This window comes from Poecile atricapillus, chromosome 37 (genome assembly GCF_030490865.1).
Source record: "Poecile atricapillus isolate bPoeAtr1 chromosome 37, bPoeAtr1.hap1, whole genome shotgun sequence".
Taxonomy (NCBI): domain Eukaryota; kingdom Metazoa; phylum Chordata; class Aves; order Passeriformes; family Paridae; genus Poecile; species Poecile atricapillus.
In genome coordinates, this window is record NC_081285.1 from 2,672,428 (window position 1) to 2,691,193 (window position 18,766).

Genomic DNA, 18,766 nt, shown 5'->3' on the forward strand with positions numbered 1-18,766 from the left:
CGGCACTCCTCGGCTCAACCTCGGCTCTTTCCGTAAAGCGCTCGCCGAGTTCCGCCAGAACCGGAAAGACCCCGGGGGCGGGGAGACGGAAGAACCCGCGGCGCTTCCGGGAAGTGGCGGCGATTCCGGCGCAGAGAAAGCGGCGGGGCCCTGCCCTGACCCCAAGGCTTTTATTGACGCCTCTCACAGTGCAGCGCGATAACCGCGGGGGGGAAGGAACGGTTTAACCGAGCCCTCGCCCGCTCTTTGGTCCCAGGAAAGGGGGAAAAGGGAAGAGGAAGCAGCGAGGAAGAGGAAGCGCGGGGGGCTCAGCCGCTGTCGCCGGGCAGCACCCGCCACTGGAACACGCTCGTGTCCTTCCCGCCCAGCGACACCAGGTGCCCGTCGTCGTGCGTGAAGCGCACGTTGGTCACGTGGCTGCCGTGCCCGCCGTACACGTGACTGGGCGCCTGAGGGGAAGGGCGGGAAACACGTGAGGGGGGCGGGGTCACGTGTGGGGTCACGTGGTCTCGCCCCCTCACCTCAAACTGGGGTCTGAGAGCTCCCCGAAGAAACCCAGCCTGTGAGTGTGGAGCCCCCTGACCCCTCAATTTGGGGTCTGGGACCTTCCCGATCCCCCAAATTTGGGTCTGGGACCCTCCTGATCCCCCAAATTGGAGTCTGGGACCCCCAAATTTGGGTCTGGGACCCTCCCACACCCTCCCTGAACCCTGCCAGGACCCCCAGAGCCCCTCGACCCCCAAATTTGGGTCTGGGACCCTCCCACACCTCCCCCAGTTCCCCCCAGGACCCCTGGAGCCCCCTGACCCCCAAATTTGGGTCTGGGACCCCCCTGAGCCCTTCCAGGACCCCCGGAGCCCCCTGCCCACCTTGGGCCGGGCACAGGGGTACTGGAACTGCCGGACTTTGCACAACCAGGACCCTCCAAACTGGAGTCTGGGACCCCCAAATTGGGGTCTGGGACCCCCCCAAACCCTTCCAGGACCCCCGGAGCCCCCTGCCCACCTTGGGCCGGGCACAGGGGTACTGGAACAGGTGAACCTTGCAGAAGTCGTCGGCCACGGCCACCACGCGCTCGTGGTGCGAGCGGCACAGGGAATTGATGTCGGTGCCGTCCGAACCGTCCGGCCACACCCCTGTGGGATCAGGAGGGGTCAGGGGGACCCCAAAACCCCCCTGCCCACCCCCCCCAGAGCCCCCAGACCCACCGAAGACGTGGAAGCCGAGCACGCAGGTGTAGGAGGCCCATTCCCGGTCCCGGCTCTCGAAGCGGTTCCGGAGCAATTTGCAGCCCCCGGCCACGTCCCCTGGAGAGGGGAGAGAGAGACCCCCACCCCCAAAAACATTGGGGGTTTATTGGGGGTTTGGGGGGATTGTGAGAGCTTCCCATCAAAATTGGGGGTGGGGAAAGGGAGTTCCGCCCCCCCACCCAGTTCTGGAAGGGTCAGGAAGGTCCTGGCAGGGCCGGGGGTTCCCATTGGGATCAGGAAGGTCCTGGAAGGGCCACGAGGGGTCTCAGCAGGGTCAGGGGGTTCCATGCCAGCTCTGGGGGTCCTGGCAGGGTCAGGATCAGTTCTGGGGGTCCCAGCAGGGTCAGGAAGGTCCTGGCAGGGTCAGGGGTTCCCACTGGGATCAGAAAGGTCCTGGCAGGGTCAGGGCTTTCCCTCCCAGCTCTGGGGGTCTCAGCAGGGTCAGGATCAGTTCTGAGGGTCCCGGCAGGGTCAGGGGGTTCCCCCACAGCTCTGGGGGTCCTGGCAGGGTCAGGATCATCTCTGGGGGTCCCATCAGGATCAGAAGGGCCCCATCACCCCCCGGGAAGCCCCCAAGCCCCCAGACTCACAGTAGAGGATCTCATAATCCCCCGAGTTGGACATGATGAAACGGCCGTCCTTGGACCAGTCCAGGTGGGTGATGAAACTCGAGTGACCCTGGGGGTGGGGGGGATCATTGGGGGTTCAGGACCCCCAGAGCCCCCCCAGAGCCCCCCCAGACCCCCCGGGCTCACCGTGCAGCGGCCGAAGCGGCTGAGCTTGCGGCCACCCTCGGCCACGCTGTAGATGTAGATGAAATTGTCGTGGGAGCCGATGGCCAGGAAGGTCCCGTCTGGAATTTGGGGGGGACACGGGGTTGGGATGGGAGGGTCCCTAAAACATTGGGGAGGGTTTGGGGGGGTCTCAAACACTGGGGAGGGTTTGGGGGGTCTCAAACATTGGGGAGATCCAGGGGGGCTCCTCATGATATAGGGACAGGGTTGAGGCCAGTTTGGGACCAGTCTGGGGACAGTTTTGGGGACAGTTTTGGGTCAGTTTAGGGACAGTTTTGGGGACAGTTTTGGGGACAGTTTAGGGCCAGTTTTGGGGCCAGTTTGGGGCCAGTTTTGGGGACAGTTGGGGACAGTTTGGGGTCCGAGGGGACACGCGGGGCTCACCCGGTGAGAAGCGAACCACCGAGAGCTGCTCACTGCTGTCCGAGCCCCCGGCCAGGAGCTGCCGAGTGCCCGTGTCCAGCACCAGCCACCTGCGGGAGGGGACAGGGGATGGGGACAGGGATGGGGACACAGGGACAGGGATGGGGACAGGGGGACAGGGGACAGGAACAGGGACAGGAACAGGGGGACAGGGATGGGGACAGGGGGACAGGAACAGGGATGGGGACACAGGGACAGGGATGGGGACAGGGACAAGGATGGGGACACAGGATGGGGACACAGGGACAGGGATGGGGACAGGGACAGGGGGACATGGGGACAGGGACAGGGATGGGGACAGGGACAGGGGGACAGGGACAAGGATGGGGACACAGGGATGGGGACACAGGGACAGGGATGGGGACAGGGACAGGGGACAGGAACAGGGACAGGGATGGGGACACAGAGATGGGGACAGGGACAGGGACACAGGATGGGGACAGGGACACACGGACAGGGGGTCAGGGACACAAGTGGGGGGTACAACGGAATTGGGACACCGGGATGGGGAGGGGGGGAAATGGAGGAGGACACGAGGACAGGGGGGACATGGGAACCATGGTCACTGACCCCCGTGTCCCCCCAGTGTCCCCCAGTGTCCCCAGTGTCCCCACTCACCGCCCGGTCAGCAGCCCCACGGCCACCACGTGTCCCCCGGGGTGGAAGTCGGCGCAGAGCCCGGTGTCCTGTGGGTGGGGAGGGGTCACAGGGGATGGGGGGGACGGGACAAGAGCCCCCAGCCCCAATTTCGGGGGTCCCCAGCCCCAGGCTCCAGCCAGGCCGTGATCCTGGTCCCTCCCCAGCCCTTCTGTACCCCCAAACCCCCCTAAACCCCCCTAAACCGAGCCCCTGACCCCTCCCCAGAGCCCCCTCCCCAATTTGGGGAGGGGTCTCACCTCCAGCGCCAGGCTCCAGGCCCCATCCCAGCCCTTCTGTACCCCCCAAACCCCCCTAAACCCCCCCTAAACCCCCCCAAACCGAGCCCCTGACCCCTCCCCAGGTCTCCCCCCCCCAATTTGGGGAGGGGTCTCGCCTCCAGCGCCAGATCAGATCCTTCCCCAGCCCTTCTGTATCCCCGAACCCCCCTAAATCCCCCTCGAACCCCCTAAACCCCCCAAACCGAGCTCCTGACCCCTCCCCAGAGCCTCCCCCCCCCCAATTTGGGGAGGGGTCTCACCTCCAGCGCCAGGCTCCAGGCCCCATCCCAGCCCTTCTGCACCCCCGAACCCCCATAAACCCCCCCAAATCCCCCCAAACCGAGCCCCTGACCCCTCCCCAGGTCTCCCCCCCCCCCAATTTGGGGAGGGGTCTCACCTCCAGCGCCAGGCTCCAGGCCAGCGCGTGCTCCCGCCCGTCCCACAGGCAGAGCTGCCGGTCGTGGCCGCAGGTGAGGAAGCGGCAGCAGCTCGGGTGCGTGGCCAGACCCCAAACCTCGTCCGTGTGACCCTGGGGAGGGGTCCGGGGAGGGGTCAGCACCTCGGGACCCCCTCCCCAGGGACCCTCTGGGGACCTCCACTCCCCAGGGACCCTCTGGGGACCCCTCCCCTGCCCACCTGCACGATGGGGGTGAAGCCGGAGCTGAGCGTGCCCCGGAGCAGCGCGTTCCGGGTGGTCCCGACCAGCAGCTCCTCCCCGGGACCCTCGGCGATCGTCCGCACGGCCCCCAGGCTCTCCGGGAGCTGTGAGACCCCAAAATAAACCCCAAATACCCCGAGAGAGACCCCCAGGCTCTCCGGGAGCTGTGAGACCCCCGAAATGAACCCCAAATACCCCGGGAGAGACCCCCGGGAGCTGCAGGACCCCCAAAATGAACCCCAAATACCCCGAGAGAGACCCCCAGGCTCTCCGGGAGCTGTGAGACCCCAAAATAAACCCCAAATACCCTGAGAGAGACCCCCAGGCTCTCCGGGAGCTGTGAGAGCCCAAAATGAACCCCAAATACCCTGAGAGAGACCCCCAGGCTCTCCGGGAGCTGTGAGACCCCAAAATGAACCCCAAATACACCGAGAGAGACCCCCAGGCTCTCCGGGAGCTGTGAGACCCCCAAAATAATCCCCAAATACCCCGAGAGAGACCCCCAAAGGGCTCAGGGGACTGGAGGACCCCCCAAAAAACCCCAAATTCCACTGAAAGAACCCCCAAAGGGCTCAGGGAACTGCAGAACCCCCCCAAAAAAAACTTTAAAACCTCCTGAGGTGCTCGGGGGAGCCGGGGGACCCCAAAAACCCCCAAATTCCCCCCCAAAATCCTGCAGCCCTTTGGGATTCGGGATCCAGGGAGGATTTTGGGGTTGCCCTGGCAGGATTTGGGAGAGTTTTGGGGTACCCAGGTGGTTTTTGGGAGATCTTTGGGGCACCAAGGGAGATTTTTGGCTACCCAGGAAGATTTTTGAGGAAATAAAGGAGATTTTAGGGGTATCCAGAGTGGGTTTTTGGGGCACTAAAAAGAGATTTTTGGCTACTCGGGGCTGTTTTTTAAGGAGTTTTTTAGGGCTGTTTTTTGGGGCTCTAAGGGAGGTTTTTGGGGCATCGAGGGAGGTTTTTTTTTGGGAGGGTTTTTTGCCCACCTCGACCTCGTGCAGCAGCTGCAGGGTGGGGCTCCAGCTGAGCACCCTGCGGTCCTTCCCTCCCCCGCTCAGCACGGTCCCATCGCGGCGGCGGCAGAGCGCGAACACGCTGCCCTCGTGGGCACGGGTCTGCTGCCCGATCTGGTACATCTCTGGGGGGACAAAAACACCCCAAAAACATCCCAAAAATATCCTAAAAACGTCCCAGAAACATCCCCCAAAACACCCCGAAAACATCCCAAAAATATCCTAAAAACATCCCAGAAACATCCCCCAAAACACCTCAAAAACATCCCAGAAACATCCCAAAAATATCCTAAAAACAGACCCCAAAAACATCCCAAAAACATCATAAAACCAGTCCCAAATCCACCCCCAAAACACCCCAAATCCCCCCAAACCCCACCCAAATCCCCCAAATCCATCCCAAATCCCCCCAAAATCCCCAAACCCCACCTTTTCCCCCCTTTCCCGGGGTGGGGGTCCAGGTGAGGATGTTCCCCTCCAAAAATCTACCCCATATCCCACCCAAACCCCCCTAAAACCACCCCAAAACCCCCCCAAATCCCACAAATCTCCCCCCAAATCCCACAAACCACCCCAAATCCCCCCCAAATCCCTCCCCAAGTGCCCCAAATCCCCCCAAACCCCACTTTTTCCCCCCTTTCCCGGGGTGGGGGTCCAGGTGAGGATGTTCCCCTCCAAAAACCCCACCCAAACCCCCTAAAACCCCCCCAAATCCCCCCAAATCCCACCCCAACCGCCCCAAATCCCCCTAAAAACACCCCAAAACCCCAACCCCACCTTTTCCCCCCTTTCCCGGGGTGGGGGTCCAGGTGAGGATGTTCCCCTCCAAAAATCTACCCCATATCCCACCCAAACCCCCCTAAAACCACCCCAAAACCCCCCAAATCCCACAAATCTCCCCCCAAACCCCACCAGATCCCCCCCAAACCCCAAAAATCCCCCCCAAATCCCCCAACCCCACCTTTTCCCCCCTTTCCCGGGGTGGGGGTCCAGGTGAGGATGTTCCCCTCCGAATCCCCGGTCAGCACCGCCCCGGCCGAGTCGAAGATGAAGCACTGGATGAACTTTGGCTTCTTGTACTTCTACAAGAAACAAAAAAACCCCCAAAAAAACCCTCAGAGACCCCCCAAAAAAACCCCAAACCGGGCTGGGGACCCCCAAAACTCACCCCAAAAATCCCCTGTTTCTTGGTGAGGGCGCTGCCGCTCCAGGTCCAGAAATAAACGTGGGATTTGCCGCTGCTGATGATGCTGCCGCTGTCCCGGGGGTTGAACTCCACCGTCAGCACCGACTCGTTGGTGCTCTGCGGGATTTGGGGGGATTTTGGGGGATTTGGGGGGACTTAGAGGGGTTTGGGGTGGGATTTTGGGGGGTTTTTTGGGGGATTTGGGGTGAGATTTGGGGGGATTTGGGGGGGTTGGGGGGACTTAGAGGGGTTTGGGGTGGGATTTGGGGGGTTTTGAGGGATTTGGGGTGAGATTTGGGGGGATTTGGGGTGGGATTTTGGGGGGATTTGGGGGGCTTGGGGGGACTAAGAGGGGTTTGGGGTGGGATTTTGGGGTTTTTTTTTGGGGGGGTGGGATTTGGGGGTTTTGAGGGATTTGGGGTGAGATTTGGGGGGCATTTAGGGGGGTTTGGGGTGGGATTTTGGGGGTTTTGGGGGGTTTGGGGTGAGATTTGGGGGGATTTGGGGTGGGATTTTGGGGGGTTTTGGGGGGCTTGGGGGACTTAGAGGGGTTTGGGGTGGGATTTTGGGTTTTTTTTGGGGGGGATTTGGGGGGTTTGGGGGAGGTTGAGGAGTTTAGGGTGGGATTTGGGGACATTTAGGGGGTTTTGGGAGGTTCAGGTGGGATTTGGGGGGTTTGGGGGGTTTTTGGGGGATCTGGGGGGACTTAGAGGGGTTTGGGGTGGGATTTTGGGTTTTTTGGGGGGATTTGGGGTGAGATTTGGGAGGTTCGGAGTGGGATTTGGGGGGGTTTGAGGGGTTTGGGGGGTTTGGGGTGGGATTTTGGGGGGTTTTGGGGATTTGGGGAGTTTGGGGCAGTTTGAAGGATTTGGGGTGGTTTTGAGTGGGATTTGGGGAGTTTGAGGGATTTGGGAGTGGTTTTGGGGTGGGTTTTGGGGATTTGGGGAGTTTGGGACAGTTTGAGGGGGTTTGTGGTGGTTTTAGGAGTGGGCTTGCAGGCTTTGAGCTGGTTTGAAGTTTTTGGGGTGGCTTTTGGGTGATTCAGGGGGAATTTGGATTTCTAGGGGCCGGTTTGGGGTTTTTGGGGTGGGTTTTTGGGGTTTTTGGGGTGGATTTGGGGGTCCCACCTTGACCTCAGCCTGTTTGGTGCACGGGCGCAGTCCCACACCGACATCATGTGCTCGTTGGAGTCATCGACCACACACAGGAAAGCGCCCTGGTCCTGGGGACCCCAAAAAAAACCCCAAATCCCCCCATCAGCACCCCCCAAAATCCCAAATCCCCCCTCCAGTCTTTTCTGGGGGAGGCTTTGGGTCCCAGGGGTTTTTATCGGGAGTTTTGGGGATTTTGGAGTTCCCAAGAGTTTTTGGGGTGGTTTTGGGGTGGGTTTTGGGATCCCAGGGTTTTTTTGGGGGTGTTTTGGGGTATTTTGGGGGATTTGGAGATTTTTCTTGGGGTTTGGGGTATTTTGGGGGTTTGGGGGCGTTTCTGGGGTGTTTTGGGGTATTTTGGGGTGCTCCAGGTTGTTTTGTGGGGTTTTAGGGTGGTTTTGGGGGTGGGTTTTGGGATCCCAGGGGCCTTTTTGGGAGGGGGTTGGGGTATTTTGGGGGTTTGGGGATATTTTGGGGGTTTGGGGATATTTTGGATATTTTGGGGGTTTGGGGGTGTTTCTGGGGTGTTTTTGGGTATTTTGGGGGTACTTTGGGGTTTTGGGAGGTGTTTTGGGTATTTTGGGTGCTCCAGGGTGTTTTGAGGGGGGTTGGGGTGTTTGGGGGGATTTTGGAGGGGTTTCTGGGGTGTTTTTGGGTATTTTGGGGGGTGTTTTGGGGTGCTCCAGGGTGTTTTGGGGGTGTTTTGGGGTTTTGGGGGGTGTTTCGGGGTATTTTGGGGTGCTCCAGGGTGTTTTGGGGGTATTTGGGGTATTTAGGGGGTATTTTGGGGTGTTCCAGGGGGTTTTGGGGGGGTTTTGGGGGGTTTTGGGGTATTTAGGGGGTATTTTGGGGTGCTCCAGGGTGTTTTGGGGGGGGTTTTGGGGGCTCTCACGGCCGTGGAGAAGGCGAGCGAGCCCACGCCGCGCTCGAAGGAGCCGAGGCCGATCTGCTGCAGGGTCTGGAGCGTGGCTGAGTCCCAGATGTGCACGATGGGCTGCAGGGGCTGGGGGGATTTGGGGGAATTTGGGGGGATTTGGGGATTTTGGGGGGATTTGGGGATTTTGGGGGATTTTGGGGGATTTTGGGGGGATTTTGGGGGGGATTTTGGGGGTTCACATCATGGGGGAGGGGATCCCATTTGCTGCTTGTCCTTTTTGGGGTCACTGGGGGGTCCCATCCCACCCTGTCCTTGTCACCTTTGGGGTCCCAGGGGTCCCAAGAGGTTTTGGGGGGTTCCCATCCCACCCTGTTCCTGTCCCGGGGGTGTCCCAAAGGTCCCCAAAGTGTCCCAAGGGTCCCAGGGGTGTCCCAAAGGTCCCAGGAATGTCCCAGGGGGTCCCAGGAATGTCCCAAGGGTCCCAGGGGTGTCCCCAGAGTGTCCCAAAGGTCCCTGAGGTGTCCTGAAGGTCCTGGGGGTGTCTCAAGGGGTCCCAGGAATGTCCCAGGGGGTCCCAGGGGTGTCCCAAAGGTCCCCAAGGTGTCCCAAGGGTCCCAGGGATGTCCCAGAGGTCCCTGAGGTGTCCCAAGGTGTCCCGAGGGTCCCAGGGGTGTCCCAAGGTGTCCTGAGGTGTCCAAAGGGTGCCAGGGGTGTCCCAAAGGTCCCAGGGGTGCCCCAGGGGTGTCCCCGAAGTGTCCCCGAGGTGTCTCAGGGGTGTCCCGAGGGTCCCAGGGGTGTCCCAAAGGTCCCCAAGGTGTCCCAAGGGTCCCAGGGGTGTCCCCAGGGTGTCCCAGGGGTGTCCCAAAAGTCCCAGGAATGTTCCCAGGGTGTCCCCACAGTGTCCCAAAGGTCCCAGGGGTGTCCCAGGGGTGTCCCCGAAGTGTCCCCGAGGTGTCTCAGGGGTGTCCCCGAGGTGTCCCAAAGGTCCCAGGGTGTCCCCAAGGGTCCCAGGAATGTTCCCAGGGTGTCCCCACAGTGTCCCAAGGGTCCCAGGGGTCTCCCGAGGTGTCCAAAGAGTGCCAGGGGTGTCCCCAAGGTGTCCCCAAGGTCCCAGGGGGTCCCCAAGGTGTCCCCAAGGTGTCCCAAAGGTCCCAGGGGGTCCCCAAGGTGTCCCCAAGGTGTCCCCAAGGTCCCAGGGGTGTCCCCAAGGTGTCCCCGAGGTGTCCCCAAGGTGTCCCAAGGGTTCCAGGGCGTCCCCGAGGTGTCTCAGGGGTGTCCCCGAGGTGTCCCCGAGGTGTCCCAAGGGTCCCAGGGGTGTCCCCGAGGTGTCCCCACCTTCCCGTCCTTGTCCACTCCGGCCGCCTGTCCCGTGGCCACGCGGAGCCGGTCGGGGTGCACGGCCAGGCTGGGGGGGAAACGGGGGGACCCCGGGTTGGGGGGCGCCCGGCCGGGGGCTCCAGGGGCTCCCCCAATTTTGGGGGATTTTTTTTGGGATTTGAGGTTATTTTGGGGTTATTTTGGGTTATTTTGGGTTATTTTGGGGTGATTTAGGGTTTTTTGGGTTCCCTTACCACCTGACGCAGTCGCTGTGGCGCAGGCAGGGGCTGGTTCAGGGGTACAGGGGAGCACAGGGGTGTTTCCAATGGGGTTTTTTTGGGATTTGGGGTTATTTTAGGGTAATTCGGGGTTTTTTTTAGGGTGATTTTGGGTTATTTAGGGGTGATTTAGGGTTATTTTGTGTTCTCTCACCACCTGACGCAGTCGCTGTGGCGCAGGTAGTGGCTGGTTCAGGGGTACAGGGATGTTTCCAATGGGGTTTTTTTTGGGATTTGATGTTATTTTAGGGTTATTTTGGGTTATTTTGGGTTATTTTGGGGTGATTCAGGGGTTTTTTTGGCTCTCTCACCACCTGACGCAGTCGCTGTGGCGCAGGCAGGGGCTGGTTCAGGGGTACAGGGGAGCACAGGGATGGGATGGGGAGCACAGGGGGCACAGGGATGTTCCAATGGGGTTTTTTTTGGGATTTGAGGTTATTTTGAGGTGATTTTGGGTTATTTTGGGTTATTTTGGGGTGATTTAGGGTTTTTTGGCTCTCTCACCACCTGACGCAGTCACTGTGGCGCAGGCAGGGCTGGTTCAGGGCACAGGGGTGTTTCCAATGGGGTTTTTTTGGGATTTGGGGTGATTTTGAGGTTATTTTGGGTTATTTTGGGGTGATTTAGGGGTTTTTTTTGTGTTCTCTCACCACCTGACGCAGTCGCTGTGGCGCAGGCAGGGGCTGGTTCAGGGGTACAGGGGTGTTTCCAATGGGGTTTTTTTGGGATTTGGTGTTATTTAGGGTTATTTTGGGTTATTTTGGGGTTATTTTGGGTTATTTAGGGGTGATTTAGGGGTTTTTTGGCTCTCTCACCACCTGACGCAGTCGCTGTGGCGCAGGCAGGGGCTGGTTCAGGGTACAGGGATGGGATGGGGAGCACAGGGGAGCACAGGGGTGTTTCCAGTGGGGTTTTTTTGGGATTTGAGGTTATTTTAGGGTTATTTTGGGTTATTTTGGGTTATTTTGGGGTGATTTAGGGTTTTTTTTGGCTCTCTCACCACCTGACGCAGTCGCTGTGGCGCAGGCAGGGGCTGGTTCAGGGGTACAGGGGTGGGATGGGGAGCACAGGGAGCACAGGGATGTTTCCAATGGGGGTTTTTTGGGATTTGAGGTTATTTTGAGGTTATTTGAGGTGATTTTGGGTTATTTTGGGTTATTTTGGTATTTTGGGGTGATTTAGGGGTTTTTTGTGTTCCCTCACCACCTGACGCAGTCGCTGTGGCGCAGGGAGGGGCTTGGTTCAGGGGTACAGGGATGGGATGGGGAGCACAGGGGTGTTTCCAATGGGGTTTTTTTTTTGGATTGAGGTTATTTTAGGGTTATTTTAGGGTTATTTTGGGTTATTTTGGGGTGATTTAGGGGTTTTTTGGCTCTCTCACCACCTGACGCAGTCGCTGTGGCGCAGGCAGGGGCCGGTTCAGGGGTACAGGGATGGGATGGGGAGCACAGGGATGTTTCCAATGGGGTTTTTTTGGGATTTGATGTTATTTTAGGGTTATTTTGGGTTATTTTGGGTTATTTTGGGTTATTTTGGGGTGATTTAGGGGTTTTTTGTGTTCCCTCACCACCTGACGCAGTCGCTGTGGCGCAGGCAGGGGCTGGTTCGGGTGCACAGGGATGGGATGGGGAGCACAGGGATGTTTCCAATGGGGTTTTTTTGGGATTTGAGGTTATTTTGAGGTGATTTTGGGTTATTTTGGGTGATTTAGGGTTATTTTTGGCTCTCTCACCACCTGACGCAGTCGCTGTGGCGCAGGCAGGGGCTGGTTCAGGGTACAGGGATGGGATGGGGAGCACAGGGGTGTTTCCAATGGGGTTTTTTTGGGATTTGATGTTATTTTGGTGTTATTTGAGGTGATTTGGTTATTTTGGGTTATTTTGGGGTGATTTAGGGTTTTTTGGGTTCCCTCACCACCTGATGCAGTCGCTGTGGCGCAGGCAGGGGCTGGTTCAGGGGTACAGGGATGGGATGGGGAGCACAGGGGAGCACAGGGATGTTTCCAGTGGGTTTTTTTTTTGGGATTTGATGTTATTTGGGTTATTTTGGGTTATTTTGGGGTGATTTAGGGGTTTTTTGGGTTCCCTCACCACCTGACGCAGTCGCTGTGGCGCAGGCAGGGGCTGGTTCGGGTGCACAGGGATGGGATGGGGAGCACAGGGATGTTTCCAATGGGGTTTTTTTTGGGATTTGATGTTATTTTGGGTTATTTAGGGTTATTTTGGGTTATTTTGGGTGATTTAGGGTTTTTTTGGCTCTCTCACCACCTGACGCAGTCGCTGTGGCGCAGGCAGGGGCTGGTTCAGGGGTACAGGGGAGCACAGGGATGTTTCCAATGGGTTTTTTTTGGGATTTGATGTTATTTTAGGGTTATTTTAGGGTGATTTTGGGTTATTTTGGGGTGATTTAGGGGTTTTTTTGGCTCTCTCACCACCTGACGCAGTCGCTGTGGCGCAGGTAGTGGCGCTGGCGCCGCGCCGGCAGCTGCAGCAGCACCACCACGCAGGCGATGAAATAAACGAGCTCCCCCGAGCCCAGAACGTGGAGATTGGAGCGCGAGTCCCGGCCCCGGTAACCGTAACTGGGCAGCGTCAAGGCAAACTGGGAGCACTGGGAGACAACTGGGGGAACTGGGAGACAGACTGGGGGCACTGGGACACAAACTGGGAGCACTGGGAGACAGACTGGGAGCACTGGGACACAAACTGGGAGCACTGGGAGACAACTGGGAGCACTGGGAGACAAACTGGGAGCACTGGGACACAAACTGGGAGCACTGGGAGACAAACTGGGGGTACTGGGACACAAACTGGGAGCACTGGGACACAAACTGGGAGCACTGGGAGACAACTGGGGGCACTGGGACACAAACTGGGGGCACTGGGAGGCAACTGGGGGCACTGGGAGGCAAACTGGGAGCACTGGGAGACAGACTGGGGGTACTGGGAGTGCACTGGGAACCAAACTTGGAGCACTGGAAAGCACTGGGAACCAAACTGGGAGAGCTGGAACCAAACTGGGAGAGCTGGGAGGCAAACTGGGAGCACTGGGAGACAGACTGGGGGAGCTGAGGGTACTGGGGTTACTGGGAGCCAAACTGGGAGAGTTGGAAGAGCAGTGGGAACCAAACTGGGAGCACTGGGGGCCAAACTGGGGAACTGGGAGAGTACTGGGAACCAAACTGGGAGCACTGGTTTTAGGGATTTCCCTGATGATTTTTAGGGATTTCCCTGGTGATTTTTAGAGATTTCCCTGGTGATTTTTAGGGATTTCCCTGACGATTTTTAGGGATTTATTCCCTGGTGATTTTTAGGGATTCCCCTGGTGATTTTTTAGGTGACTTTTAGGGATTTTCCCAGGTGATTTTTTAGGTGATTTTTACGGATTTCCCAGGTAACTTTTAGGATTCCCCTGGTGATTTCCCTGATGATTTTTAGGGATTCCCCTGGTGATTTTTACGGATTTCCCAGGTGACTTTTAGGGATTCCCCTGGTGATTTTTTAGGTGATTTTTAGGGATTTCCTGGTGATTTTTAAGGATTCCCCTGGTGATTTTTAGGGATTTCCCTGGTGACTTTTAGGGATTTTCCCGGGTGATTTTTTAGGTGATTTTTAGGGATTTTCCGGGTGATTTTTTAGGTGATTTTTAGGGATTCCCCTGATGATTTTTAGGGATTTCCCTGGTGATTTTTAGGGATTTCCCAGGTGATTTTTTTAGGTGACTTTTAGGGATTTCCCAGGTGATTTTTAGGGATTCCCCTGATGATTTTTAGGGATTTCCCTGGTGATTTTTAGGGATTTCCCAGGTGATTTTTTAGGTGACTTTTAGGGATTTTCCCGGGTGATTTTTAGGGATTCCCCTGGTGATTTTTTAGGTGATTTTTTAGGGATTTTCCCGGGTGATTTTTTAGGTGATTTTTAGGGATTCCCCAGGTGATTTTTTAGGTGATTTTTAGGGATTTTCCCGGGTGATTTTTAGGTGATTTTTAGGGGTTTTCCCAGGTGATTTTTTAGGTGATTTTTTAGGGATTTCCCTGTCGATTCCAGGAGTTTTTCCCGGTGGATTTTTGGGGATTTTGGGGATGTTTGGGATGTTTTGGGCTGAGGATACACCCAGTCGAGCTGGAGGCGCTCCGGGGGCAGCTCGGCGCGCACGGGGCCCAGCCCCGAGGGCACGTACATGGTGATGGGGCGGCCCCGCAGGAACATCTTCACCGACACCCCCTCTGTGGGGGGCCGGGGGGTCACCCCAAAAACCCCCCGAGCCCCCCCGGCCCGGCCCGGCCCCCCACGAGCCTCACCCAGGTTGTAATTCCCACGGCGAGAGCCTGGAAAAGGGGAAAAGGGGGAAAAAAGGGGGAAAGGGGGAAAAAAGGGGGAAAAGGGGGAAAAAAAGGGGGGAAAATGGGGAAAAATGGGGAAAAAAGGGGGGAAAATGGGGGAAAATGGGGGGAAAAAAAGGGGGGAAAATGGGAAAAATGAGGGGAAAAAAGGGGGGAAAAAGGGGAAAAATGGGGAAAAAAAGGGGGGAAAATGGGAAAAATGGGGGGAAAAAAGGGGGGAAAATGGGGGGAAAAAAGGGGGGAAATGGGGGAAAAAATGGAAAAATGGGGGGAAAAAAAGGGGAAAATGGGGGAAAAAATGGGAAAATGGGGGGAAAAAAGGGGGGAAAATGGGGGGAAAATGGGAAAAATGGGGCGAAAAAAGGGGGGAAATGGGAAAAATGGGGGGAAAAATGGGGGAAAATGGGGGGAAAATGGGAAAAATGGGGGAAAAAAAGGGGGAAAAATGGGGGGAAAAAGGGGGGAAAAAATGGGAAAAATGGGGGGGAAAAAAAGGGGGGGAAATGGGAAAAATGGGGGAAAAAAGGGGGGAAAAAGAGGAAAAATGGGGGAAAAAAAGGGGGGAAAATGGGAAAAATGGGGGGAAAAATGGGGGAAAATGGGGGGAAAATGGGAAAAATGGGGGGAAAAAAGGGGGGAAAATGGGGGAAAAATGGGAAAAAGGGGGGAAATGGGAAAAATGGGGGGAAAAAAAAGGGAAAATGGGGGAAAAAATGGGAAAAATGGGGGGAAAAAAAAGGGGGGAAAATGGGAAAAATGGGGGAAAAAAAGGGGGAAAATGGGGGAAAAATGGGGAAAAAGGGGGTTATGGCTTCAAAATGAGCAGCCTGAAACCCACAAAATGAACCCCAAAAACCTCAAAATGAAACCATTGAATCGCCAAAATGAACCCCCAGAATGAGCCAAAAAAAACCCCAAAATCAATCCCCAAAATGAGTCCCAGAAACCCCAAAATGAACCCTCAGAATGAGCCCCAAAAACCCCAAAATCAAACCTTGAAATGAGCCCCAGAAACCCCAAAAATGAAACCACTGAATCCCCAACATCGATCCCCAAAATGGGCCCCAAAAACCCCAAAATGAACCCCCAGAATGAGCCCCAAAACCCCAAAATCCACCCCTGAAATGAGCCCAGAAACCCCAAAATAAATCCTCAAAATGAGCCCCAGAAACCCCAAAAATGAAACCATCGAATCCCAAAATAAATTCCCCAAATGAATCCCAGAAACTCCAAAATGAACCCCCAGAATGAGCCCCAAAATCCCCAAAATGAACCCCAAAAACCCCAAAATGAACCCAAAAACCCCAAAATGAATCCCAAAAACCCCAAAATCAACCCCCAAAATCAACCCCAGAACCCCCAAAAAAACCCCCAATGAAGCCCCAAAACGACCCCCCCAGGGAACCCCAAATTGAACTCCCTGAACCCCAAATTCCCCCCCTGAACCCCCCAAATTTTCCCCGTCCCCCACCTGGGCTCAAGGTCGGCTCCTTCGGGCGGCTGCGGGAGAGGAGTCGGAGATTTGGGGGGATTTGGGAAAATTTGGGGGGATTTGGGGGGAATTTGGGAGGATTTGGAAAATTTGGGTGGATTTGGGGGAATTTGGGGGGATTTGGGGGAATTTGGGGGGATTTGGGGGAATTTGGGGAATTTGGGGGGGTTTAGGGGGAATTTGGGGGGAATTTGGGAGGATTTGGGGGAATTTGGGGGGATTTGGGGGGAATTTAGGGGCATTTGGGGGCATTTGGGGGGAATTTGGGGGGATTTGGGGGTTCGAGGGGATTTCGGGGGGTTCAGAGGGGTTGGAGGTAAAGGGGGGTAAATTTGGGGTGAGGGAAGGGGGTTCGAGGGGAACTTTGGGGGGATTTGGGGGTCGTGGGTGGGATTTGGGGGGGATTGGGGTGGGATTGGGGTGGGGTTTGGGATCCTGGGGGTTCACAGGGATTTGGGGGAATATTTTGGGGGGTATTTTGGGGTTTTTGGGGGATATTTTGGGGTCCCACCTCTCGGGGCTCCCCTGCAGCAGCTTGGTTGGGGATTTGGGGGGATTGGGGTGGGATTTGGGGGTCGTGGGTGGGATTTGGGGGTTGTGGATGGAATTTGGGATCCGGGGGGGTTCACAGGGATTTTGGGGGATATTTTGGGGGGTATTTTGGGGTTTTTGGGGTCCCACCTCTCGGGGCTCCCCTGCAGCAGGTTCGCTGACGACGCCGCTTTGCGGGGCTCAGGCGCTGCCGGGGGCTGGGGGGGCCCGAGGAGGAGCTGTGGCGGCGCAGCTGGGGGGGTCCCGGGGGGGTCCGGGGGGGTTTTGGGGGGTCCGGGAGGGGTTTGGGGGTCCAGGGGATTTGGGGGAATTTTGGGGGGTTCAGGGGATAAAAGGGTTTGGGGGGAATGGGGGGGGGAATGAGGAAATTTGGGGTTCGGGGGGATTTGGAGAAGGGGGGAGGGTTTGGGGGGATTTGGGGGGTCCGGGGGGGGCACAGGGGATGGGGGATGGGGGGGACACCATCAGTGAAGGGGAGACACCCCCGACCCTCCCCCAGCCCCCCCAAAACCCCCCCCAAACCCCCCCAGCCCCCTCCCCCATGACGCCCCCTCCCCACCGCCCCAATTTCCCACGGGGGGGTCCTGGGAGGGTCAGGGGGGGTTTGGGGGGGTCCCGGGGGGTTCTGGGGGGGTTCATGGGGAACTTTTGGGGGTCTCAGGGGTCCCTCCCGGCCATCCCAGCCCCCCTCCCCACCCCTCCAGCCCCCTCCCCAATTTGGGGGGTGCCCCCCCCTCCTCACAGCTCTTTGCGGGGTCCCCGCGGGGCCGGGCTGGGGGGCGCCGGGGGGGTCTCGGGGCTCGGGGGGGGCTCCGGGGACCCCGGGGCGGGGGGACGGGGGGACCCCGGCGGGGGCGGCTCCAGGGGGGCCCCGCCGGTCCCGGGGGGCTCCTGGGGGGGGCTCGGGGGGCGCGGGGGGGGCTCCTCCGTCTGTGTCCCCACGCTGATGCTCCGGGGGGGCTCCGGGGGGGGGCTCCGGGGGGGCTCCGGTGGGGGCTGGGGGAGGGGGGGGACAGGGGTCAGGACCCCAAAAAGCCCCCCCGGCACCCTGAGACCCCCCCCAGGAGCCCGAGCTGGGGGTGTGCAGCGAAAGAACCGGGACCCCAAAAAGGGTGGGGGACCCCCAGATGGAGACCCCAACCCCATTTGGGGGGGTCCCAGGGTCCTTGAGGGGGGGGGTCCCGGCGCTCACCGAGCCCCCCGGGGTGGGGGGGGGGTCGCAGCCCCCCAAACTCTGCGGGGGCTCCCCCAACTTTTATTTGGGGGGGGGGTTCCAGCCCCCACCGCGGTGTCCCCCAGCCCCGTGCGGGGGTCCCGCAGCCCCCCCGGGGGGGTCCCCGCTCTCACCGAGCCCCCCGGGGGGGTCGCAGCCCCCCCAACCTGCGCAGGGTCTCCCCCAGCGCCGCCTTGACCAGCGCCAGCTCCTGCTCCACCCTCCGCAGCCGCAGCTCCAGAGCCCCCGGGGGGGGCCCGGCCTCGCCGGGGGGGGGTCCCAGCTCACCTGGGGGGGGAGGGGGGGCAGGGTCACCTGGGGGGGGGCACGGGGCGGTCTGGGCACTGGGGGGGGCACCCGGACATCGGGGGGACCCCCGCGGGGTCCCCACCCCCGGGAACCCCCCGGACACTCGGGGACCCTCCCCGTATCCCCCCCCCCCAAATGTGACCCGCGACCCCCCCCCGGTCACCCCCGTCCCCCCCCGGATCTCAGGAGCGCCCCTCCCCCCCCCCCCCGTGACACTCGGGGACCCCCCCCCGTGCCCCCCGCCCCCAACACCGGGACCCCCCCCCTTTCTGTGTCCCCCCCCGGGACCCCCCCGGGTCACCCCCCCCAACCCCCGGGGACCCCCCCGGGTCACCCCCCGCGGCCTTTGGGACCCCCGGTGTCCCCCCCGTGCCCCCCCCCCCGTGTCCCCACGTGTCCCGCCCCCCCTTCCCCGCCCCATTCCCGGCTCCGCCCCCGCCCCGGCCCGGGGGGGGTCCCGGGAGGGTCCCGGGGGGGGGTCCCGGGGTTGGGGGGGAGCCCCGGGGGTCCCCCCGCCCCCCCCCGGGGGTCTCACCGCGCTCCGGGGGGGGCTCCATGGCCGGGCCCGCGGCCGCTCCGACACCGCCCCAGGAAGCGCGGCCGAGTCACTTCCCCCGGCGGGGGGGGCGGCCCGGGGGGCCCCGGGACACCCCAAAATGTGGGGCGACCCCCCAGGGGGGCGGGAAGCCCCGGGGAACCCCCAAAATCCGGGGGGGGTGGGGGAGAAGAGCAGCCCCCCTCCCCAAAACAGCCGGGACACCCCAAAATCGGACCCGTCTGGGGACCCCCCCCCCGAAATGAGGGGGGGGCTGTGACCCCTCCCCAAATAAATTGGGGGGGAGGGGCTCGGCTGATCCCCCAAAACTCCCGCGGGACCCCCTCCCCAAAATCCCACCGGGGTCCTCAGTGCTCCCTCCCCCCAAAATCGGGGTCTGGGTGACCCCCGACCCCCCCCCACACCCGTGCTGGGGTTCCCCAAAATTTAGGGT

General features: G+C 59.5%; 1 protein-coding gene across 1 annotated transcript; it reads right to left on the reverse strand.

Annotated features, from left to right (window-relative positions):
- Window positions 1-154: 154 nt before the first annotated feature.
- Window positions 155-17,756, reverse strand: EML3 (EMAP like 3). Its single transcript, XM_058861552.1, is given in 22 exon segments — window positions 155-449; window positions 1,006-1,136; window positions 1,209-1,307; window positions 1,841-1,928; window positions 2,006-2,103; window positions 2,429-2,517; window positions 3,086-3,153; window positions 3,782-3,913; window positions 4,021-4,146; window positions 5,034-5,185; window positions 6,022-6,142; window positions 6,229-6,363; window positions 7,374-7,396; window positions 7,399-7,468; window positions 8,290-8,400; window positions 9,610-9,679; window positions 12,301-12,450; window positions 13,980-14,094; window positions 14,170-14,196; window positions 15,683-15,711; window positions 16,385-16,487; window positions 17,603-17,756. Coding segments are annotated over 18 exon segments (1,902 nt in total). The 5' UTR covers window positions 14,078-14,094; window positions 14,170-14,196; window positions 15,683-15,711; window positions 16,385-16,487; window positions 17,603-17,756; the 3' UTR covers window positions 155-308.
- Window positions 17,757-18,766: the final 1,010 nt, after the last annotated feature.